The sequence below is a fragment of the Carlito syrichta genome, unplaced genomic scaffold (genome assembly GCF_000164805.1).
Source record: "Carlito syrichta isolate Samal-C Ts95f unplaced genomic scaffold, Tarsius_syrichta-2.0.1 Scaffold304224, whole genome shotgun sequence".
NCBI classification, from domain to species: Eukaryota; Metazoa; Chordata; class Mammalia; order Primates; family Tarsiidae; genus Carlito; species Carlito syrichta.
In genome coordinates, this window is record NW_007248320.1 from 172,986 (window position 1) to 199,015 (window position 26,030).

General features: G+C 35.5%; 1 protein-coding gene across 1 annotated transcript in view; it reads right to left on the reverse strand.

The window, feature by feature from the left end:
* STX17 (syntaxin 17) overlaps positions 1 to 26,030 on the reverse strand; it is a 62,418-nt gene that overhangs the window by 21,562 nt on the left and 14,826 nt on the right. Inside the window, exon 3 of the mRNA XM_008059509.2 lies at positions 19,087 to 19,152. Within this exon, the coding sequence (XP_008057700.1) occupies positions 19,087 to 19,152 (66 nt within the window). The remainder of the gene's footprint in view (positions 1 to 19,086; positions 19,153 to 26,030) is intronic.

The following is a 26,030-nucleotide window of genomic DNA, read 5'->3' on the forward strand; positions in this document are numbered from 1 at the left end:
CACTCTGTTGCCCAGACTGGAGTGCAGTGGCTGCTCCCAGCCACTGCAGCCTTGACCTGCTGGGCTCCAGTGATCCTTCCGCCTCAGCCTTCCGAGTAGCTGGCACTACAGGCGCACGCTACCATGCCCAGTTAATTTTTTGATTATTGTAAAGATGAGGTCACACCAAGTTGCCCAGGCGGGTCTCGAACCCACGGGCTCAGGCAATCCACTCACCTCAGCCTCCCAAGGCGCGGGATTACAGTCTGAGCCACCGAGCCTGGCATAAAAATTATTAATAAAATATTTTATAATCATTTATTAGTAGTAGACTTAGAAATCTGGTATACATTTTATATTCACAGTACATCTCAATTCAAACTAGCTACATTTTAAGGGCTCAACAGTCATAAGTGGCTAGGAATTACTACATTAGATAGCACAGCTCAGAGAGTCTCTCTAAAATAAAATAGAAGGAACAGGATGGTAAAACCAGATGTGAAGGATATGAAGTAGGTATTTCTGCTTCTGGAAATAAGACTAGGTGATTCAGACTAGCTTTCCCACCAATGACTACTTAAAAAGCAGAACAAAAAGCAAATCACAAAAGAAAACAAACCCTCAAAGCATCAGAAAGCAAACAAGATAGTTAAGTAATTTATAGGACAAGAATTGGGCAAAAAGAGAAATCTAGAGGGGAGAATCTTGAACTTGGGGCCACATCTGCCTTGAGAATATTTGCACATCAGAGTGTATACTTACAAATCTTGGAGTGAAAAATTCAGTGCCAAGGTCTGCTAAGTATAAGGACCCTGGTGCTTTGGGTGGGATATTAAAGAGCTGCACCCTAGAAACAGGTAATCCTGAAATAAATCAGCCTTCTCATGAACCATAGATTGGCTTCCAGTTTTTTGAGTAGCTCATATAAATTTTAAGCTCTAAAACTATATAAAGATAATCTTGGAAAGTCAGGGTTACCATGGGGTTGAGGTGAAAATCATCATTCCTAGCTTCAAAGAATTTATCAGACCAGTCTCGGTGGCTCAACCTGTAATCCCAGCACTTTGGGAGGCCGAGACGAGTGGATTGCCTGAGCCGACGCAACTTGATGAGACGTGTCTCTACAAGAAATCAAGAATTAGCCAGGCGTGGTAGCACGCGCCTGTAGTTCCGGCTACTTGGAAGGCTGAGGTGGAAGGATCGCCGGAGCCCAGCAGGTCGACGCTGGGGTGGTTGTGAGTGTGCCACGACACTCCAGCCTGGGCGACAGAGTGAGACTCCAACTCAAAAACAAACAAACAAACAAACAAATAATTTTCAAATCTAATGTCCACCAGTCAATAAAGGATAATCAAGCACATGAGGACATATGCAACATGAAGAAGAAACAGCAAAAACAGCAGACCACAGAAACATCCAAAAGTCATGTGATATGAGAATGAGCAAACATAGTCTATAAAACTATAGACTACATTTTATCCAAAGCTATAAAAATCAGGCTTGAAAATTCAGCAGTCATTGGAAACCGTAAAAAGCAGCATGAAGATTTTTTTTTTGAGCTGGAGTCTCACTCTGTCGCCCAGACTGGAGAGCAGTGGCCGCTCCTAGCCACTGCAGCCTCGACCTGCTGGGCTCCAGCGATCCTTCCGCCTCAACCTTCCAAGTAGCTGGAACTACAGGCACGCACTACCACACCCAGCTAATTTTTTGATTTATTGTAGAGATGAGGTCTCACCAAGTTGCCCAGGCAGGTCTCGAACCCGCAGGCTCAGGCAATCCACTCACCTCAGCCTCCCAAAGGCGCGGGATTACAGGCTGAGTCACCAAGCCCGACTTGCATGCAGATTTTTTAAAAGGGTGAATGTTTTGTAATTTTAAAATAGATAATCTAATAAATGAGTTTAACTTCATGTTAGGCCCAGTTCAAGAAAGATACAAACTGGAAAACAGATCTGAAGAAACTATGTAAAAAATAACTACATGAAACTATGTAAAAAAAGACAAGAGTAAAAAATACAGAAGAAAAGTTAAGAAATAGAGGAAATGATTACAGAAGGGTACAATATATTTACGATATCAGAATAAGAAGACAAAAAAGATAATAGATAATAGATAATGACTGACAAGTTTCAATATATTGAGGAAAGACATTCATCTAAAATTCAAGAAGGTCAACAAATCCTGAGAAGAATAAATAAAAGGAAAAACATACCTAGCCAAAAAAAGAGAAAATGAGGGGAGAAGATGACTAAAAGCAGCTAAAGACAAGAGTTTCTTCCAGGGAAACAGGAAGATTATGACTTCTCAATAGGAATAATGAAGACAATGGAATAATATATTCAAAGAAAAGAAAGTAAATTACTACCAACCTAAAATTCTCCACACTATAAAAACATCCTCCAAGACGAAAGGTAAAATAAAGACAAATTTAGACAAATAAAAACTGAGAGAATTTCAACACACAGTGAAAGAAATATTAAATGGTGACCTTCAGAAAGAATAATAATTAATCCCAGGTATAAAGTTAGAGACAAAAAAAAGGAATAAAAATAGTTAAAATATGAGTAAATCTACATGGCCAGTAACTCTACTAAAACAATATTAATAATGTCTTGCAAGGCCGGGCATGGTGGCTCACGCCTATAATCCTAGCACTTTCAGAGGTCGAGGTGAGAGGATTGCCTGAGCCCACAAATTCAAGACCAGCCTGGGCAACTTGGCAAGACCTCATCTCTACAATAAATCAATAAATTAGTCAGGCGTGGTGGGATGTGCCTGTAGTTCCAGCTACTTGGAAGGCTGAGGTGGAAGGATAGCAGCAGGTCGAGGCTGCAGTAGCTAGGAGAGTGTCATACTTCCCTCCAGCCTGGGTGACAGAGTGAGACTCCTACTCAAAAACAAAAAAAAATGTCTTGGGGATTTAGAAGTATTTATATAAAAACAGCATTTTAGTTGGGAGGCATATATGAAACTAAAATATTCTAAGGTACCTACATTTTCTGTATTGCTAAGTCAAAGACGTATGTCATAATTTCTAGTAAAAGTATGTACAAACATTCCTCAGTACCCATAAGATTCTCTTCAGATATCAAAAATCTGCAGAAGCTTAGACCTTCATATAAAATGATGTCATATTTGCATATAACTTATATACTCCCACTTTACTCCCCCATACTGTAAGTAATGTATACTCCCATATACTTTAAGTAATCTCTACATGACTTATAATGCCTAATAGAATGTAAATGCTATGTTATATTGTATTGCTTAGAAAATAATGACAAGGATAAAAGCCTATATATGTTCAGTACAGAAACAACCATCCATTTCTTTCTTTTTTTTTTTTTTTTGAGTTGGAGTCTCACTCTGTCGCCCAGACTGGAGTGCAGTGGCCGCTCCCGGCCACCGCAGCCTCGACCTGCTGGGCTCCGGCAATCCTTCCGCCTCAGCCTTCCAAGTAGCCGGAATTACAGGCATGCACTACCATGCCCGGCTGATTTTTTGATTTATTGTAGAGATGAGATCTCGCTGCCCAGGTGGGTCTCGAAGCCGCGGGCTCAGGCAATCCACTCACCTCAGCCTCCCAAAGGCGCGGGATTACAGGCTGAGCCACTGAGCCCGGCATTACCATCCATTTCTTAAAGAATATTATTATCTATAATTAGTAAAATCAACAGATGCAAAACCCATCAATATGAAAAGTCAACTGTAATTTCAAAACCGACAGAGTAAAAACTGGATCAATTAAAAAATAAGAGATCAATCCAAAAAAGAAAGCAAAAATAGAAATAAAAAACAACAAAAAACCTGTGGAAGAAATAAAAAGCACACAATAAAGTGAAAATATAAATATAAATATACCAACAATTATAAGAAATACAAATGGAATAAATATTCCAATGATAAAAAAGATGATCAGACTGAATTAAAAAAACAAAAGATATATATAAGAGATATATCTAAAACATAAAGACATTGTGGTCAGCCTAGGCAACATAGCAAGACCTTGTCTCTACAAAAAAATGCAGAAATTAACCAAGTATGGTGGTATATACCTGTAGTCCTAGCTACTCAGGAGGCTGAGCCAGGAAGACTGCCTGAGCCCAGGAGGCTGAGGCTGCTGTGACCCTGTCTCAAAACAAACAAACAAATAAATATAATATAGAGACATAAATAAATAAATAATAGATAAAATATAGAGACTGAATAGTTCAGAGTAAAAGGATGAAAAATATAAAACCACATTAACCTAACATCTCTGTCCAAACAAAAACTTGGTGTAGCAATAATATTGGAATAAATAGACCTTAAAGCCAAAAATATACTAGAAATAAAGAGAATCATTTTGTAACAATATCTTCACTAGCAATATACAATAAAGTTGGTGTACCTAATAATATAGCCATAATATACATAATGCAAAAACTGACAAGAACCACAAATAAAATTTTAAATAAAGCCACAATCATAATGGAAGGTTTTAATACCTTTAAGTAATCAGTAGACAAACAGACAAAAGGATATAAGTTACTATAAAGGATTTGAACAATAAGATTAACACAAACTTGATATAAATTGTATAGAACATTGTACTCAACAAGTTGAGTATATACATGGAAAAACAACACACACATAGGGAACATTTACAAACATTGATTATGTACTGAGTCTTAAGGAAAGTTTTAATAATTTTAAAAAACACTGGCACTGACATCATATAGAACATGTACTCTGATCGTAATAAAATTAATCTTGAAATAATTAATAAAAATATATCTACAAACACTTCATGTCTAGAAATGAAGAAAGACATTTTTCTAAATAACCCAGAGGTCAAAGAAGAAATCACAATAGAAACTAAATATGCTTTGACCTGAATGAGAAGAAAAATAATTCATATTAAAGTTTATAGGCAATGGGGAGACACTTCTTATTAACAAGGGTGCCTGAACGAAGCATATTTATATACCTAACCCTTAACTGTACCCCACAATATCACAATAAAAAATATTGATTACAAAAGAAGTTTATAGGCAGCTAAAGTAGTAGTTAGAAATGTACATCTCTAACTGCATATATATTAGAAAATAAAAAAGACTGAAAAATTAGTAAACTGAACCTCTATATCAAGAAACTAGGAAATAGCAAAAACACTGCAAAAAAAAAGTGGACAGGAGAAAATAATAAAGACGTAAACACAGAAACATGAAATAGAAAAACAAACATACAATAGACTAACAAAGCCAAAATTTGATTTAGGGAAGACTAATAAAATTGATAAATATCACTGAGAAGTAGTTAAAAAAATAGAGAAAGTACCAATAACAAAAATCAGAGATGAAAAAGGGGGATATCACTACTTTTCTTGCAGAATTAAAAGGTAAGAGATTGTGGACAAAGATAAACATTAGAAAACCTACATGAAATAAATTATTAGAAAACTACAACATATCAAACTGACAAGAAATTTGGGTAGTTATATAACTATTAATAAATTAAATGTGTATTTTGAACTTCTTCTGCCTTCTCCCACTCTCCACACAGAATCCAAACCAAACAAACAAACAACAAAAACCCCCAGCACGGGTGGCTTTATGGCCAATTTTACTGAGTGTTTAAAGGAAATTATACAAATTCTTCAAGGGAACAGAAAAAAGACCATTCTCTAACTCTTTAGGATAACAGAATCTTGGTAACAAAACAAAGAGATTAAGAATAAGGAAAAATTCAGACTAGCCTCATGCACTCATAAACAAGATACGAAAATCCTAAAGAAAATGTTGGCAATTAAAATCTAGTAACATATAAAAAATAAAACAAAAATAGTAAATGAACAGATAGAATATGATCATGGATTAAAGGTCTCAATGTTGCAAAAATATCACTTTTATTCAAATTGATTTGTAAGTTCAATAAAGTCAAGTAAATTTGCAAGATTGCTTGATAGTTTATGCTCTTTTGGTAAAACTTAATAAGCTGATTCTAAAATATATATGAACATGAACAGAATTGAGACTGACTAGCCAAGCCACTTTTAAAGATGGTAGGAGAATTTCTTCTGTTAGATTTAAAGACCAATCATAAAGCCACATTAATTAAGACAGTGTGGTACTGGTGCAAGAAAAGACAAATACACAATGAAACAGCCCAGAAACAATCCAACTGGACACACCACCTCACACCATACACAACAGTAAACTACAGGAACTGTAGACTTAAACATGAAAGGCAAAATAGTAACACTTTGAAAGAGGAGAATATCTTCATGACCTTGGGGTAGAAAACATTTTTTTTTTTTTTGAGTTAGAGTCTCACTCCGTCACCCAGACTGGAGTGCATGCAGTGGCATGCTCGGCCACCCCAGCGTTGACCTTCTAAGTAGCCAGAACTTCAGGCACACACTACCATGCCCAGTTAATTTTTTTATTTATTGTAGAGATGAGGACTCACCAAGTTTCCCAGGCTGTTCTAGAACCCGGGGTGGGGGTCAGGCAATCCCCTCACCTTGGCCTTCCAAAGTGCTGGGATTACAGGCTTGAGCCACCACGCCCGGCAAGCAAACATTTCTTAAACATAGCACAAAAACATCAACCATAAAAGATTGATTAAGCTGGACTATATTACATTAAATGAACTTCTAGTCATCAAGAGATACTACTAAGACAGTGAAAAGGCAAACCACGGAGTCAAAAAAAAACCAACTGCAACCCATATAACTGATAAAGAGGTCATAAGTAGAATATATAAAGAACTCTTACAAATCAATATACAGAAAGATAAACAACTCTTAGAAATGTAGACAAGAACTCTAAATGTTTACTTCTCATAAGCAAAAAATTACTCAATTTCATTAATAATCGGGTAAATTTAAAGCCGCAATTAATAACTCATAGCTAAAATTAAAGTTTGACAATACTAAATGATGGTATCTGCAAGAATGTGGTGCCCAAAGGAACTTACATTTATTGCTGGAAAGAAGGTAAGATTAGTATAATTATTTTAGAAAATAGTTTGGTATTACTTAAGGTTGAAAATATACCTAATGTACCAGTACTTCCTGTCCTAGGAATATACCCAACAGAAATGTATGCTCACATGTACCAGTAAAAATATACAAGAATGTTAATAGTATTTGTAACAGAAACTGAAAACAACCCAAATGTCCATCAATAGTAGAATGGATATGTTATGGTATGAACATTCAGTGGAATACATACAGCAATGAAAATGGATAAGCTATTATTATAGGCAAAAACACAGGTAAATCTCAATCTAGACACAAAAGAAGTCTTCTGCTTAATTAAATTTATATAATGTTCAAAAACAGGTTAAATCGAACTATGGTGTTAGAACATTACAGTGTGGTGTTAGAACTCTACAGAAAATGTAGAAAGTATTCAGCATATAAATCAATATATTACTTTTGCAGGGAAAAGGTGGTTGTCATTGGGAAGAGGCTATGGGGAGCTTCTGGGATGCTGGAAATCTTCTATTTCTTGATCTGAGTAGTGATATATGACTATTCACAGTACAAACATTTATTTACGTGAATATTTATGTTTCAGGCATTTTAAAATACATATATTTCACAATAAAAACTTGTGATAATACTTTTAGAAAAAAGTACTATTAGCATTAAAATATTTCAGTATAGTTAGTATTAAAGTATTTGCCCTGTATGGTCAATTAACCTTAGGCTAGAAACAAGGTTGAAAGCATATGAGTAGGGGTGAAATTGAGTAGGGATTTTACTATGGAAATTAGGTACTACCTTAATAGATAAATGAGATTCATTAAACTTAATTGTAAGTTTGTAAGAATAGGGTAGGGGCTGAGAAATATTCAAAATTGAAAGAGGCCTAAGAAACATGCTTATTTATTCGCCATTATATCCTCAAAGCTGTCTCTGGTATAATCAATATGAATGAATGAATACTTTCTTAATATTTTCAGTAAAGCAGTGGTCCAACAACAATAGGGATCTCCAACTATCAAGAAATCAACTAAAATTCTTCCCTGGAAAACCATAATGTAAGAAACTAGCATATGAAACATTCCATCTTTCATTAGGTGGAAGACATAAGGAAAGGAATACTCCTTTGCAATTAATTCAGACACACAAGCATCAAATAGTGAGGTGGAAATGAGACCCATGAGAAAGCAACCACGCCATCTTGAAGTTCATAATAATTAGAAGAAGGAATACTAGGATTAGTGATTCTTTTGGGAAGTGAATTTTATTAAGTTAAAAAAAAAAAGCAGAAATCATATTGGGATAAAATTTTTTGAAAAAGAGACAGCTACAGTTTCTAAAAAGTAAAATTCTGACATTATAAAAACAAGTTACTCTGGTAAGAAAGAAAAGAAAGTGGCATCTAAGGAATCCAATATGGCTGGATAAGGTGTGCTATGATAGGCTCAGAATTTTTAGAGACTTGTGAAACAAGAACCTTGTAAGTAAACTTAGAGCCCAGAATGAGCGGAGGCTGATGAAAAATGGTAAAAACAATAAAAAGAATTTTAAAAATACATGTAGAGTAAGAACAAGAAAGAAAGTTCAGGCCTACTGCTTAGGGCAGATGGTATAATGTTAACAGATGATGCAGAGAAAGCAGAACTATTTAACTCCTATTTTCCTTTTGATTCTCTATTAAGGAGAAATATTCAAAATTGAAAGAGGCCTAAGAAACATGCTTAAAGGAAATTCGAAACATATTTTACTGTAAGGATCTAGACAGGCTTCATGAAGAAAGGGAGATTTGCACTGTCTCTGAAAAATAATACTGGAAAAATAGAAAATACTAAATAGAAATACGACACTGGGAAAAGGCAGAGGTAGGGTAGGGAAGAAGCCCATATACTACATTTCATCATTTTTGGGACACAATATCTTTTCTATATTTTAGCATCTCTAAAATTAGAAAGTATCTTAAAATAGATGGCATAGTTAAATGGTGGTAACACTTTTTCTTAGCGGTATACCAAATAATGGTGTGTCTTAAATTGATGGTGTCTTAGATTTAGTTTCTCCCCTGAGGTTCTGTGGAACCTCAGCCAATCAGAATAGAGGTCAAAGATCCTAAATCCTGATTAATCAGCTCATAAAAATTTTAAGGCAAAATGTATAAATTCCTCTGAAGCTAACAATAACCTAATATAATTTATGTTCTACGAGCATTCATCTGGAATCTATTCTTCTATTGTCACTTCTATTCTCTAACTGGCCTTGCTTCTCCTTAATCTTTTTTTCTTTTCTCCTAACTTCAGCCTGCTATATTGCTTCTTCACTCTCTTCCCCATTCCTCCCTTTTCTATTGCTTCTCCCTTGAAAATCATTCCCCTTCTGTAAAAAATTAAAAAGTAAACAACTCAAATGTTTCATATTTTTCCTCGTAAAATAATGAAAGCCACATTTCACTTTTAAAAATTTCAAGGCTGATTTTATTTTTTGTGTAACTGTGTACTTATGAAGCTGGGATAGATTCTCTACAGAGCAGTATCTTTCCAAATGTGGTTTGAAATCTACTGAATCAGAATCTCTAAGGTTGAGTCCCAGAAATCTGCATTCTCTACAAGTTCGGCATCATCACTGCTATGGAGGAAAAGCTAGGTTTAGGTTTCTATAAAAGCCAGATAATGTTCTTCAGTGAATTATTACAGTAGTAACAATTTCTAACTCTTTCACTTAATTTCAAAATTTGTGCACAAAATACTTCTTAAGACTAATGTTTTCTTATCCAAGAGAAGAAAATTGTTAAGCCTAGTCTACTTGCAGTTTCAGAAGATAATAATAGATGACTTCTGCTTCTGTGTAAGGTGAGCAGAATTCACATAACAGAGCACTGGAGAGGAGACAGCAGCACAGAGGGAGAATTCTGGAGATATGCAGAGGGGTCACTAATATACTGGCATCAAGAGGTCACTATCAGTACTCAGCAGAGAACTGATTAGAACATGTATATGAGAAAACTACCCAAAGCTGGGGAAAGAACATAGCTTTGGTTGGAAAAGGTTGGAGGAAATGGTTCCCAGCACTCACTCAAAGTTGGAAATAGTGCCTGTTCCAGCTAGGTTTAGGTTTCTAAAATGGAAAAACGCTTAATTCACAGGGCATTGGGTACAGCATTCAAAAAGATTTTGCCTCAGTAAAGAGTAATAATCAGCCAGAGACTGAGCACTGCATCAGTTAAGCCTAATGAATCATAAAAGTAAGACCCTAAAGGATCAAATTGTTTCCAAGTAGTTTAATTACATTCCAGAACAAAGTTTATGAAGATTTATATAAACATAAAAATAGCCAGCACCCAAAAAGGTAAGAGACCTACTCAAAGATGAGCAGACTACAAAGAAACAGGAAAACATCACTTATAATGGAAATAATCAATGAATTAAAACTGACCTAGAATTGACATAGATATTAGGATTATAAAGATCATAATACAGTAATATGTTGTATTTTCTATGTTCAAAAAGTTAAGTGGAGACATAGAAGATATTTTAAAAGACCCAAATTATAATTCTAGAGATGAAAACTACAATATATGAGATGAAGAATATATTGAAAGGATCAATATATGAGACATGTTGTTACTAAGAATAGTAAACATGAAGGCACAGGAATAAGAATTACCAAAATAAAACACAGAGAGAAAAAAGAATAAAAAAGAATTAAAAGTTCATCAGTGAGTTGTTGTATAACTTTAAGCAACCCAATATATGTGTAATTGAAGTCCTTGAAGGAGAAGAGAAAAGAGAGGACTGAAAAATAAAATAAAGAAATGATGGCTGAAAAATTTCCAAATTTGATGCAAACAATACATCCAGAGGTCCAAGAAGATCAACAAATTCAAAGCACAAGACACATGAAGAAAACTCCACCAAAGCGTATCAAATAAAGTGTCCAAAATTAATTATAAAGGGAAGATCATAAAAGCAGCCAGAGAAAAGAGACATTACATACACAAGAACAAAGATAAGAATTAAGCAGAGTTCTCATCAGAAACAACGCAAGTGAGAAGACAACTGAACATCTTTAAAGTACTGAAAGAAAAAAGTTAATGTAGAATTCTATATACAGCAAAATATCTTTTAAAAACAAAGGCAAAATAAAGACTTGCCAGATATCAAAAACTGAAATAATTCATCACAGCAATACCACATTCAAAGAAACGTTAAAGAAAATCTTTCAAGTAAAAGGAAAACTATACCAGATGGATATATGGATCCACACAAAGGCATCAAGCACAACAGAAAAGGAAATAACACATGTAAATATATAAGATTTTTCCTTTAATATCTAAATCACTAAAAAATAATTGACTAATTATACATGTTAAAAGAAAAATACATGAGAACTACAGTATACAGGCTAGGGGCAGAGAAACAGAAGTATACTGTAATTTCTTAAACATAGGTGAAATAGAATAATACCATTTGAAAATAAATTGTATAAACCCTAAAGCAACCACTAAATTAACAGAGGTATAGCTACTAGGCAAGAAAGGAGATAACATGGAATTTAAAAATTCAATTCAAAGGAAAACAGAAACAATCATTAGACAAATGAAAATTAAAATCATAATATACCACTACAAACCTATTAGAATGGCTAAAATCTAAAAGACAAACTATATCAAATGTTGGCAAAGACAACAGAAGAACTAGTGGGAACATAAACTGATACAATCATTTTGGAAGAGTTTGGCAGTTTCCTAAGAAGTTAAAGAATAACAACCACCTTATGTACCAGCCATTGTAACTCCTAAGCATTTACCCAAGATAAATACAATTACTTGTCTACACAAATACTTGTACCCACATGTTCACAGCAGCTTTATTAGTAATAGCCAAACTGCAGTATAGCCATACAATAGAATACTACTCAACAATAAGAAGGAACAAAATACCGATACACATTACAACAGGAATGAATCTCAAAATATTCATGCACAGTAGAAGAATTCAGACCAAAAATGAGAGTAAATATTGTATAATTTTATTTGGATTCTGCAAAATTCAAACTGATATATAATGATAGAAAGCAGGTCAGTGATTGCCTGGGTATGCAAATGGATTTGGGGGAGAAGGGAGGGCAGAGGGATGTGGGAGGGAGAGGCCAAAGGGGTATAGAGTTACAAAAAGGTACGAGGAAACTTTTTGGGGTGATGCATATATATTATCTTGATTGTGGTGATGGTCTCAATGTGTATATACATGTCAAAATGTATCAGATTGTCTACTTTAAATATGAGTACTTAATTGTATTTTAATTATACCTCAAGAAAGTTGTTTAAGAAAAAGAAGGAAAAATATAAAACAATATCATATTATTTATACATAGCTATATGGACAGATTTGACAATACCTAAATCCGAAGAAAAGATTTCCTTCAGATGAATGTGGGAGCAAGAAAAATAGAAACAAGGAAGGGTACACAAGGAGATTTTATTGGTATTTGTTCTGGTTTTTTTTTTTTTAAGCAGGATTTATTGAGAGGACAATGGGAGGGGACCCAACGGGATTGCTCTTTTGTTGGTATTTGTACAATTTTCTTCAAAAAAGGAAGCGATTGTGGCAAAATGCTGAGATTTGACAAAGTTGTGAGATGAGTACATAATGTTTGCTATATTGTTTTTATTATTTTAAATATTTTTATAGATTTAAAGTGTGTGTATGTGTATCATTTCCCCCCCTTTTATAGAGTTGTGGGGTACAAAGGAGGATTTTCTACATAAGTAGACTGCATGCTGGTGAAGTGGGCTTCTAGCTGGTCCTCTCTCCCTCTGATAGTGGACCAGGTAGCCAGGATGTTGCCACATGTCCCCCTCCCTCCTCTCTCACTCTCCACCCCAGGAGTGACCAGAGTCTGCTGATTCCATTCTTGTGCTGATGTGACCACTGACCAGGGTCTGCTTTTGAGTGAGAACATGCAGTATTCAGTTCTTTGTTTCTATGATAGTTCACTTAGTATGACAGTCGTCAGCTGTATCCAAGTTGCTGCAAAGGCCATGATTTTGTTCTTTGTGCTGCATAATATTCCATTGGGCTTATGTACCACATTTGGTTTATCCAGTCCTCTTTCAGCGGGCATCTGGGTTGGTTTCATGTTTTTGCTATCGTGAATATTACTGCAATAAACATATGTGTGCAGGTGCCTTTTGGTAGAGGAATTTGTGTTCCTTTGGGTACGTTCCCAGAAAAGGGACTGCTGGATCTCATGGAAGTTCAATTTTTAGTTGTTTGAGAAATGCCCAAACTGCTTTCCATATAGGCTGAACTAGCTTACATTCCCAGCCTCACCAGCACTTGTTGTTTTTGACTTACTAATGATAGCCATCCTTGACAGTGTCAGGTGGTATCTCATTGTAGTTTTGATTTGCATTTTTCTGATGATTAGTAAGGTCTAGCATTTTTTCACGTGTTTGTTGGCTGCTTGTATGTCATCCTTTAAGAAGAATCTGTTTGTCCTTTGCCCACTCTTTTTTTTGTTGTTGTTGTCTCACTCTGTCGCCCAGGCTAGAGTGCAGTGGCACATTCACAGCCATCGCAGCCTTGACCTGCTGGGCTCAGGTAATCCTCTGCCTCAGCTTTCCAAGTAGCTGGAACTACAGGCATGCACTACCATGCCTGGCTAATTTTTTTTATTTACTGTAGAGACAAGGTCTCACCAAGCTGCCCAGGCTGATCTAGAACACCTGGGCTCTGGCAATCCTCTCACCTCTGCCTCCCAAAGTACTGGGATTACAGGCTTGAGCCACCACGCCCGGCCCTTTGCTCACTTTTTAATGTGGTTTTTTTTTTTCTCCCTTTCAATTCGAGTTCCTTGTAGATCCTTGATGTTAGGCTTTTGTCAGATGCATAGCTTGCAAATATTTTTTTTCTCACTCCCTGGGATGTCTCTTTACTTTCTTGATGGTTTCCTTTGCTGTGTGAAAGCTTTTCAGTTTGATAAGGTCCTACCTATCTTAGTTTTTGTTGCACTTGCTTTTGAGGACTTGGCCATGAATTCACTGTCTACTCTGATGTCCAGGAGGATGTTCCCTACATTTTCTTTTAAGATTCTTATAGTTTAAGGTTTTACATTTAAACCTCTGATCCATTTTGAGTTAATTTTTGTATATGGTGATAGGTAGGGGTCCAGTTTCATTCTTCTCCACGTGGTTAGCCAGTTTTCCCAGCACATTTGCTAAATATGGTTTCCTTTCCCCAATGTTTGTTATTGATGGCTTTGTTGAAGATGAGTTGGTTAAGGAACCATGTTTTTACTTCCGGATTCTATGTCCTATTCCATTGATTTATATGCCTATCCCTGTACCAATACCATGCTGCCTTGGTTACTGTAGCCTTGTAATAAAGTTTAAAGTCTGGAAGTGTGATGGCTCCTGCTTTGTTGCTTTTGCTGAGGATAGCTTTAACTATTAGTGTTCTTTTTCCATATAAATTTCTGTATTGTGTTTTCTAGGTCTGTCAAAAATGATGTTAGCAATTTAATAGGGATTGCATTAAATCTGTAGATTGTCTTGAGTAGGATAGATATCTTGGCAACAATCCATGAGCATAGGATGTTTTTCCTTTTTTTTTTGTTTCATCCTTGGTTTATTTGAGTAGTATTTTGCAGTTCTCATTGTAAAGGTTTTTTCACTTTGATTAGGTGGATGCCAAGGTATTTCTTTCTTTCTTTTTTTTTTTGTGGCTATCGTGAATGAAACTGTGTTTTTAATTTGGTTCTCAGTTTGCCTGTTGTTAGTATATAAAAACACAGCTGTCATTTGTGCATTGATTTTGTATCCTGAGACTTGACCAGAGTCATTTATCAAAGCAAGAAGGTTTTTTGACAAACTCTCTAGGGTTTTCTAGGTATAGATTCATATTGTCCACAAAGAGAAACAACTTAACTTCCTCTTTTCCTGTTTGGATACCCCTGATTTTCTTCTCCTGCCTGATTGCTCTGGCTAGGACTTCTAGTACTATGTTGAATAGGAAGGGTAAGAGTAGGCATCCTTGTCTTGTTCTAGTTCTCAGGGGGTATGCTTCCAGTTTCTGTCCATTAAGCATAATGTTGACTGTGTAATTTTCAAAAAGGTACTTCAATGTTAAGATTGATGTCAGGGTAGTTCCTTATTCTTCTGTCAAGTTTGTGAATTCAAAATCACTTACTAGAGCTATGAAGAGAGTACGTTAAAAAAAACCTAACATATTAGGTCTCTGGCATACTATACAAAATTTTCTGTATATGTGCATATCTGCATTTTTCTAAAAGGTAGGTTCTAGAACCTTATTATTATACTAGCTACCTAACTGGTATCCTTAGTCCCATCCTTGCTTCCTTAGAGTCTATCTTTTTCCTAACAGTCAAATAATCCCTTCCTCTCTCCCTTCCTCCCTCCCTCCCTCCCTTCCTTCCTTTTTTTTTGAGTTGGAGTCTCACTCTGTTGCCCAGACTGGAGTGCAGTGGCATGCTCCCAGCGACCACAGCCTCAATCTGCTGGGCTCCGGTGATCCTTCCACCTCAGCCTTCCAAGTAGCCAGAACTATAGGCAGGCGCTACCACGCCTGGGTAATTTTTGGTTTATTGTAAAAGACGAGGTCTCCGCCAAGTTGCCAGGCGGGGCTTCCGGGCAATTCACCTTGGCCTCCGGTCTCCCAAAAGTGCCTGGGGAATAACAGGGCTGAACCCATGGGACCCCGGCCAGTCCAAATAATCCTTTAAAAGTCATATCAGGTCATTAATCAAAACCTTTCAAAGCTTGGAGGGATGAGTTTACAGCATCCCTGTAGGCCTTGCATGATCTGACCCAGCTGATCTCTTTGACTTTGTCTCCTGTATTCTCCTTGTTCACACCAGCCATACTGACCTTAATAGTCATTGAATATGCCAAGTATTCTCTCACCTTGGAACCTTCACACTTGATCTTCCTTCTGCCTGGAAAATTCTATTCTCCCTGGATGCCTTCACTTCTTCCAGGTCCGTGCTTAGATGTCATCAGAAGCCTTCCACAACCACCATTTAGTTAAGGGAACACTCATCACCTTCTGTGATACTCCGTTTGCTTCAACCTGCTTTACTTTTCTTCATGGCACTTATAACCATCTAACATAATATATATTTATTGAATAACCTAAAAAAAAAACGTATCTTCTGCTCTCTCCATTTAGCATCCCCAGTGTCTAAAATAGTATCTAGAACCCAGTAAATGTGCAAATGTTTCTGCTCTTCTAATAATTAAGCCAGAAGGGCAGATATTATGCCAAATTCTAAAACTCCGCAGAAATATCCACAAGTTACATCAATAGTACTACAATCAGTAAAGTAAGTTAAAAAAAATAAAGTATGTCAACTCAGCATTTAACAGACTTACAGTATACAGGTAGTAAGCTGTAAATTATGGTTAAACTTTTAACAAAATAAAGACAACTTCTCTCTTTAATTTTATAACTAAATTTATAATTAGTTATGGCCTTTTCCCTTCTTTCAGAAATGTCCCCGAATTTCCGTCTAAAGATTAGAAGATATATTCAAATATATACTCATCTATACTGATGATAATTGTAAAAAGTAATTATTCGAAGTTAATTGAAAATTCTGAAAATAGCTAATTATGTATTTAATGATTAAAAGAAGAGTGGCCATGCATATATTTGCCTTTGTTAATATTGATTTAAGGATTCCTAATGTGTTTTTACAACATGTAATTCTGAGAGCAAATTGTGTACAGCAGAAAACATTTGGTATCAAAATAATTAATCTGATTTCCTTACAAACAAAGAGCACAAGTCTACTGGTAAACATTTAAATAACTTAGAGTAAACACATTCTAGGCATCATATAATTTATTATTAAGGGCTCCAGAGTCAAAACTATTTAATTAATATAAATCTGGACGATTCATTACTTTCATTTCCTGACTGCTACACTAAGGTATGGCTAGTAGTATAATGACGTCATACTTATTTCAACATTCAAAGTCACCAAAAAGAAAGTGTAGAACTTAAAAAGTATTAACCACCAAAAAGAGCAAAAATCAATGGAGAAAAGGATCTCCATTCATTTATTCAACAAATATCTAATGAGCATCTACTTCATAGGTAATAAGTATAGTACTCTGGTCCCTATTCACCTGATTAATATTAAAAATGTTTCTAGGTTTAAAAGGAAACATTAAGATACAACATTGGAATCAGTTTTCATTAGATATTCTTAAGTGCCATCTAAAAGCAATGACATTATGCCAGATAAACTGAATTGCTGCACTGCCATTTACTACTTGAGTCAACACTAAATGTCTCAAGTTTAGACAAACACTAAATTTCTCTCTTTGTACTCCAGACAATGCTAAATTTGTCTGTTCTTCAGCCTTCTATTATCTGAAAAGTGAAGATAGTATCCCCTTATCCAGCACCCAGAAAGAATATTCCATATCATAAGTAGAAAAACTAAATATTGTAAAGATGTCAATTTTCTCTAAATAAATCCAATGCAATTCCCAAATTCTCAAGAAGATTATGTGTGGACTTTGAAAAGTTGATTCTGAATTTTATATGGAAGATTAAAGAGCCAAGTATAGCGTAAATACTTCTGAAAAGAAAGAGTAAGATGGAAGTATTGTACTAGCAGATATCAAGCTTTACCTTAAAACTGTGTGGAAATTGGTGCAGAGAGACAAACTAACCAATGGAAAAGAATAGATCGGAGACAGACCCATGTATATATGGAATTACCATACGTTTCAGAAGTAACACTCTAGAAATCAGTTAATAGTGAGACACAACTCGTTTTCCAAATTGAATAAAATTTTATTCATGGCTATGTCATGCCACCAATGTATTAAAGTCTTAAATGTTAAAAACAAAATGCTTAAAACATTCAATGGAAAATATAGGCAAACATCTTCTTGAACTCCAGATGGAGAGAATTCCTTAAACAAGACACCAAAAGTAAGAACCATAAAAAAACAGACTGATAAATTAAACTACCTTTAAATGAAGAACTCCTTATCAAAAGATACCTTAAAGAAGTAAAAATATAGTTCTTACTATGTAAATCTAAGAGTGATAAATTCAGAAAAATCTATGATAACTGTTGATGAAATTATTTGTCCCAAAATAACTTTTACACAAATTGGCAAAGAACAGGCCTATATACAGAATTCAGAGCAGACATAAAGAAAACTAAGCAAATACCTACATCTAACAACTATTTCGATCTCACTATTTTAATAACATCCATAAATCTTCTATGCCAGATGGAGGTCAATAATGTAAATATATAAATATAAATATTTCTAAAATAAGTAAACAAATACTTTGACCATAGTCAATGTCTCAAGAAACTCATGTGATTTTTTAAGTGATATATTAAACAGTGAAGATAGTAAGAAATCAAGGTCATAATAATCACATTGACATTAACATTTAGCTTAGTACCATTCAATGAACACTGAATCTTGCTGGGCACCAGAAGCCGTAGAATATACAAATAGTGAATACATAGTCGCTGTTCTTTAGACCTGTAAACTAGTTAGCAAGCAGTAAATACAGATATAGAGAGATAAGTCAAATTTCCATCTACATCTCAAATCAACCTGATTTCTTCCATGTCCACTATCTCTAAGCTACTAACATCTACTTCCTGGACCTCTGTAACTCTTTCTAATGATCTCTTGCATTCATTTCATTCTATCCCAGTCTATTCACTGTACTGCAGCCATAATAATGTTTTCGAAATTTGAGAGGACCATGGATATATTCTTTGGAGAAAATGACTCTAGATTCAGAAATACTAGGCAAGGGCTAAAAATAGGGATTTGTGCAAAAGGTTGTACTGAACAGGGAAAGTCTAGCAGCCATCACCTACCTGTCTTTATAACTCTGTAAGACAAGCACCTATCTACCTGTCCTGGAAGGAGAATGAGGATTCTTCCTTAGAAAATTAAACCAGAACAAGCTTCAGATATCGATATTTGGAAGTACCTCCGGGGAAAAGGCCAGCTTGCCAAAGCACCCTTAAGTATATATATAAGGATTTAGCTACAAAGGTACTATTTAGCAAACATTTTTTAAGGCTGCCTTTTTCATACTGATTTACTAAAAACAATGTAATAGCCTTACCTGGACTGTACGTCCTGCATTGATATGCTCTTCATGCAACTTGTCCCAGATTCTGCACCTTTGATACTATAGAAAAGAGAGGGGGAAAGACACTGAATTTTTCATCACTAAAGGATTATTTCCAATTACCACAAAAATCCCCATTTATCTATTCAAACTTAAATACATCAGCTGGAGAAGATAGTAATTCAGTAGTGGTAGTTAACTTTCCAAAGATCATACAAGTAGGAAATTTTCAAGAATATTATAGCTGGGCTCGGTGGCTCAGCCTGTAATCCCGCGCCTTTGGGAGGCCGAGGTAAGTGGATTGCCTGAGCCCGCGGGTTTGAGACCCGCCTGGGCAACAAGACCTCATCTCTACAATAAATCAAAACATCAGCCGGGCGTGGTAGTGCATGCCTGTAATTCCGGCTACTTGGAAGGCTGAGGCGGAAGGATCGCCAGAGCCCAGCAGGTCGATGCTGTGGTGGCCGGGAGCGGCCACTGCACTCCAGTCTAGGCAACAGAGTGAGACTCCAACTCAAAAAAAAAGAATATTATATATAAAATTCTGGAAGTAGTAAAATAAGCAAACAAACAAAGTCACTAGATTTGAGTTATTTTATTTACTGAAAAAGAATATGCATTTAGTCCATGCTGCTACCTCTCTGGGGATAGAAAGTAGAAGCTAAAGAAGGTAGACGTAAAAGAATATGAAAAATAAAAAGATTAACAGCATTCATAAAATATTTTAACTATATATGAAGAATTATAAATGCTTGTCAATGATAGTGTTAACTATGGAAAACAAAAATCTGAATTTGAAAAAAGTAACATGGATACTACGATCTAGAGAGTAAATAAAAATGAGACTGAACTGTTAATATATGTTTGAGTTTTTTACAAGGCAATGGCTAGCTTTCAGAGTATCATCGAAATAAATGTGTGAGCATCATTATGGAAATTTTTTCATTTGACAGGAACCATAGGAAAATGTGATAGCACCAAACAGAATATTTATATAGAATATAAACATCAAATGTCGCATATTATTTTTGGCTGAAGTAAAAAATACAAGTAATTAAAATGTTAGCAAATATAAGTAACATTAAACATTATTTGGTACGTTACACACCAAAGAAAAGAAATCAATGCGGATACAACTTTAAAGGATAGAAATATTATAATGCCCCATATATGCATGAAAAACATAATAGATTATAAGAGTAGAGCACTAAAAAATCTTCTAGGGGATTTTATATTTCTTGTTCTGCATATTTCTAGATTTCATAGTGAATGATGAAGCAAAAATCTCTTTTGATCATCTAAATGTTTATATCATCTAAAAACCAAACAATAACTACTAAGCTTAAAAATGATTAGAATACATTCAAAAAATGTTTACCAAACATAAATTTAAAACCACTAATCAATCCGTTTTCACTTATAAGAAAAACTGAATTGATGCCATTAGATCTAGTATGAATGCTCTTTTAATACAATTTGAAAATGGAAGCCAAAGTTATGTGTTTGAAAATATATCACTTTTAAATTTACTACCCACAACTAATCTGTCACAATATTTGAAGAAAAATTAACATTAAGGAAACAGAGTTAAGAATTTGTGAAGGCCAAAGCCCTTAGAATTCACAGAGCAGAAAACACCAAAGAGCAGAGCGCTGCATGGTGAAGAGACAGTTGCACTAAGAGGAGAGGACTACTCCGAGAGAGAAGTGCAGAGATCTGTGGAGTTTTCCTTTTGAGTTTTTGAGTACTGCTCAGCACATGCATGTAAGGAAACTTCCTGAGGTCAGAGAAAGAACAGATAGAATCATGCCTGAAGATCACACAAGGCCAGAAATAGTTCATGCGACCACAAGTCAGAGTGGAAAAACTTAGGCATACACTGGGCATCAGGTACAATACTACAAAGTATTGCCCTTTATGGGGGAAAATTAGCCCTGAACCAAAGGATGTTCTGGTCCTACATAAGAAAGATGGAAAGAAAAGCTCAAAAGGATCAAACTGTTCCCAAGCAACTTAACTATGTCTCAGAAGAAAGCACAAACATTTAAAGGAATTTAAAAATATTCAGTACCCAACAAAGTAAATTTCACAATGTCTGGCATCTAATAAGCAATTACCATGCATGCAGAAAAACAGAAGATGATCTTCAATGAGAAAAAACAATGAATAGAAACAGACCAGATATGACAGAGATGACAGAAATAATACATGAGGATATTAACAAGTATTATGACATATTCCATGTATTCACGAAGGCACAAGAAAACATAAGCACACTAAGAATAGACAGAAAAAAGATATTTTAAAATATTGAATTCCTAGAGTTAAAAAAGAATATTTGAAATTTAAAAATGCACTAGATAGGACTAATAGCAGGTAAGATAATGCAGAAGAACAAATTAGTCAACTTAAAGACACAGCAATAGAAACTACACAAAATGAAACACACAGAAAAATAAAAAGATTTAAAATAAATGAACAGTACATGAGTCATGGGCCAAATGAAAAACAACATGGTATATCTGTTATTTGACTCTATGAAAGCGGAGAAAGAGGACAGAAAACACATTTTTGAAAAATTTATGGCCAAAGTTTATCTAAATTTGATAAAAACTATAAACTGACAGATGCAAGAAGCTCAAAGGACAAATAAAACGAAAAAGCAATACTAATATACATTTTAATACAATTACTTAAAACAAGTGACGGGAAAAAAAAATCTTAAAAGTAGCCAGAGAGAAAAAAAGACACATGAAGTACAGAGGAACAAAGATGAGAATGACAGAAAACTTCTCATGAGAAACAAGTCAAGCCAGAAAACAGTGGAACATTTTGAAAGTGTTGGAAAACTGAAAACTCAACCTAGAATTCTATATCCAGAGAAAGTATGTTTTTTAATAAAAGCAAAATAGATATAATTTTAACATAAAAAAGCTGACAAAATTCATCATCAGCAAAGATGTGCACAAAGAAATGTTAAAAGGAAGTATACTTCAAGCTGATGAAAAAAGTTATCTGACAGAAAACTGGTTCTATACAAAGGAATGAAAAGCACTGAAAATGGTAAATATATAGGCAAATATAAATATTTTCTCATATTAAAAAAAATCTCATTGAAAGGTTTAGAGCAGCCGGGCTCGGTGGCTCAGCCTGTAATCCCGCGCCTTTGGGAGGCTGAAGTGAGTGAATTGCCTGAGCCCGCGGGTTCGAGACCCCGCCTGGGCAGTGAGACCTCATCTTTACAATAAATCAAAAAATCAGCTGGGTGTGGTGGCGCATGCCTGTAATTCCAGCTACTCGGAAGGCTGAGGCGGAAGGATCGCTGGAGCCCAGCAGGCCGAGGCTGCGGTGGCCGGGAGCGGCCACTGCACTCCAGTCTGGACGACAGAGTGAGACTCCAACTCAAAAAAAAAAGAAAGGTTTAGAGCAAAAATAACAACAATTTATTATGGAATTAATAATATATGTAGAAATGCATAACAACAATAGAACAAAGACCCTAAGAGAGGGACCAGAAGTATACTGTGAAAAGTTTCTTACAATATATATGAAGTGATATATATAAAACATTACTGGAAGGTAAACTGTGATGTTAAATACATATGCTTTGAACTATAAAGCAACCAATAAAAAAAAAAAACAAAGAGGCATAATTAATAGATCAGCAAAAGAAAAAAATGGAATCATAAAAAACATTTAATCCAAAAGAAGAAAGAAAAAGGAAAAAAGAGGGAACAAAGAGCCGATGGAACAAATAGACAAAATAGCAAGATGGTAGATTTTTAAATACAACCATTTGGCCAAATTGGACATTTACTAAAAACTAAAAATAGGCGTTAACTTCCTCAACCTGATACTTACCATGTACAAAAACTCTACAGTTAACATCATATTTAGTGGTGAAAGATAATTCCCTAATATTGAGAAGAAATAAGAAGTCTGGTCTTACCACTCCAATTTAACATTGTACTTAGAGGTCCTAGCCAGAATAATAAGGTGGAAGGAAAAAGAGGAGGGAGGGAGGACAAAGATTAGAAAAAATAAAATTGTCTTCACAGATAACATGATTGTCTACATAGAAAATATCAAAAAAATCTAAAGAAAGCTGGCTGGGCACAGTGGCTCACACCTGTAATCCCAGCACTTTGGGAGACAGAGGTGAGAGGACTGCCTGAGGCCAGGAATTTGAGATCAGCCTGGGTAACTTGGTGAGACCTTGTCTCTAACAGTAAATTAAAAAATTAGCCAGGCATGGTAGCACGCGCCTGTGGTTCCAGCTACTGGGAAGCCTAAGGCGGAAGGATCGCTTGAGTCCAGCAGGTCTAGGCTATGGTGGTTGTGAGCATGCCACTGCACTCCAGCCTGGGCAACCAAGTAAGACTACAACTCAAAAAAAGAGAATCTACAGAAAGTTATCTAATATTATCTAATGGTCCAATGATTTCAGGCCACAAACTGAGAATTACTCATATAATGAAGATAAATAACAAAACAGAAATACCTACACCTTAGAGGGTAGGTAAGAGTAATTTTAACTTCATCCAAGTTGCTGTGAAGTTCATAATTTTATCCTTAATATGTCCCTTGTAGTACCCTCTAAATTTTTTCCTCCAGACCAAATGGTCAACCAAAGTTTTTATTTGGAAGTTTTCAGAAGGTTTTTCATGATTTGTGGAAGAAATGTCCCAAGTTGTGGCAGACAGGTGACTGGTTCTTTCACCATGACAACATACCTACCCACATCGTGCTAAGTGTTCAAGTTTTTGACTAAAAATGGTGTGACCACTGTGTCCTACCATTCCTATTCATCTCATCTCACCTAAGCAACATTTTTTTTTGTTTTTCCAATGAAAAAAAGTTCTCAAAGGGAAACATTTTGCCGTTGTGAAAGAGATGAAACAAAAAGGCAGAAGCACTAAAAGGCATCAAAGCCGATGAGTTTAAAAACTGTTTTGAGCAGTGGAAAATGTGTCTCAATAGGTGTATTGCATCAAACGGAGGGTATTTTGAAGACGACTGAAGTTTAAACATGTAAGAATAAATACACAATTAATATAAATAAATTCTGGGTTGTTGGAGTCCCCCCTGTATGTATATATAGCTTTTCATCCACAGTTCCTGACTCATAACTCCCATAGACCTTGCTGGTTTTCTGTTATAAAGTTGGGGCACTTTAGGCCTCGGAAGCAGACCTAAGGAAAAAGAATCTCTCTCTGACCTTCTCCTGTTCTCCTTTTACCTGCCCAAGGCAAGACACTAATCTGATTGTGGATCATAAGACCCTCATTCAAGAGAGGGTACTGCCCCCTACTCTAGAGGAAGGAATGCTGCACAAAGAGGCCAAAAAAAATCTGAACAGAAACCTTGCTGGGTTTCCCTACTCAGTCTATTAGTATTTGATCATACCCTTTTTGTCCAATCACATTTTGACATGGTTGTCCAGGCTTCCATTATGCCTATCCAATTAAGTCACCATAAAAGGCCCAAGAGGACAGAGTTCAGAAAGCTTCCAGATATCTAAACACATAGAGATTCCTGGAGGGCGATGTGCCCAGGGTGAGTATGGAAGCTCCATGTTCCTCTCTCCAAACTAGGTACTATGCATCTCTTCATCTGTATACCCTGTAATATCCTTTATAGCAAACTGGTAAATGCAAGCATTTCCCTGAGTTCTATAAGCCACTTGAGTAAACCCAAAGAGGAGGTAATGAGAACCCCAATTTGAAGCCAGTCAATCAGAAGTCAGAAGCCTGGACTGGCAACTTGTGGGAAGGAGGGACTGACTGAGCCTTCAACTGGCGGTGTCTGAGGTTATCTCTAGGTAGATAGCATCAGAAGTGAATTCAACTGGAGGACACCGAGTTGATGTCCACTGCAGAATTGATTGCTTGCTTGGTATATGGAGAGAAACCACACATAATGATTATAGAAGTCTTCTGTGCTGATGACTGCTGTTGTTGTGACAGCATAGGAAAAAGCATAGTGAGCATTGTTTTTTCCACGCTGCCTATGCTGAATGCCTGAGCAGGCTAAATTACTTGTTATGTACTACATATACTTCCAAGTATCAACCTTGCATGCAGTTTTTTTTTCCATATAGTACCTTAATCCTCACAATAATCTTATGAGAAAGATTTTAATTTTACCATTACAACGGTCAAACATAGATATGTTCAGCTCTCCCATGAATGCTTAAAATGTGAGTGCTAAATCCATGAACCTTAAAGTCTACTGCACAGAGATATGTAAAGGTGGTGTGTTTTTATCTGACTGAGATGGCATCGACTAGGGCATATTTTTTAGGGAGTAACTGAGCTGGAATTTAAACAGTAAACAGTATTTAAGGGTGACAAATAATGGGGAAAATATTGTTAACAGATGTAAGAGAGAAAACAAAATTATTCAATATTTTCAATTATCCATATTTTTCTACCTTCTTTATTAAGGCAAATGATCTTCAATATAGAAAGATCTAAAATAAAATGACTAAGATGAAAATGAAAACCAAGGAAGAAAAAGAGCAAACCTAGATACTTCTAAAGAGTTCAAGTCGACAGGTCCAGGGAAATTATTTCCAAGAAAACCAAAAGACCTTGCAAATGTGATCACAGAAACATTTCTGCTAATCTATGAAGAACTGCTAATCTAGGAAGAACTATGAAAAAGACTCTAGGAAAGGTTCCTAGAGACTTGTAAATATTCACCCAATTTGCACAAAATGAAGCACATTTTAAACACTACAGGCTGCATATCTGAATATAATTCTTGGTGATCTATACTAGATCATCAGAGAGATGGTTTGTAAGTACTTGTAGAAATAGTGTGACCTGACCCTTTCCTGTCTAACATTTTCATCAATGACTTCAAAACCAAGAATGCATAATTACCAAATTTTTGGATAACATAAGCTAGAAGAAATAATTAACATAGATGAAAGA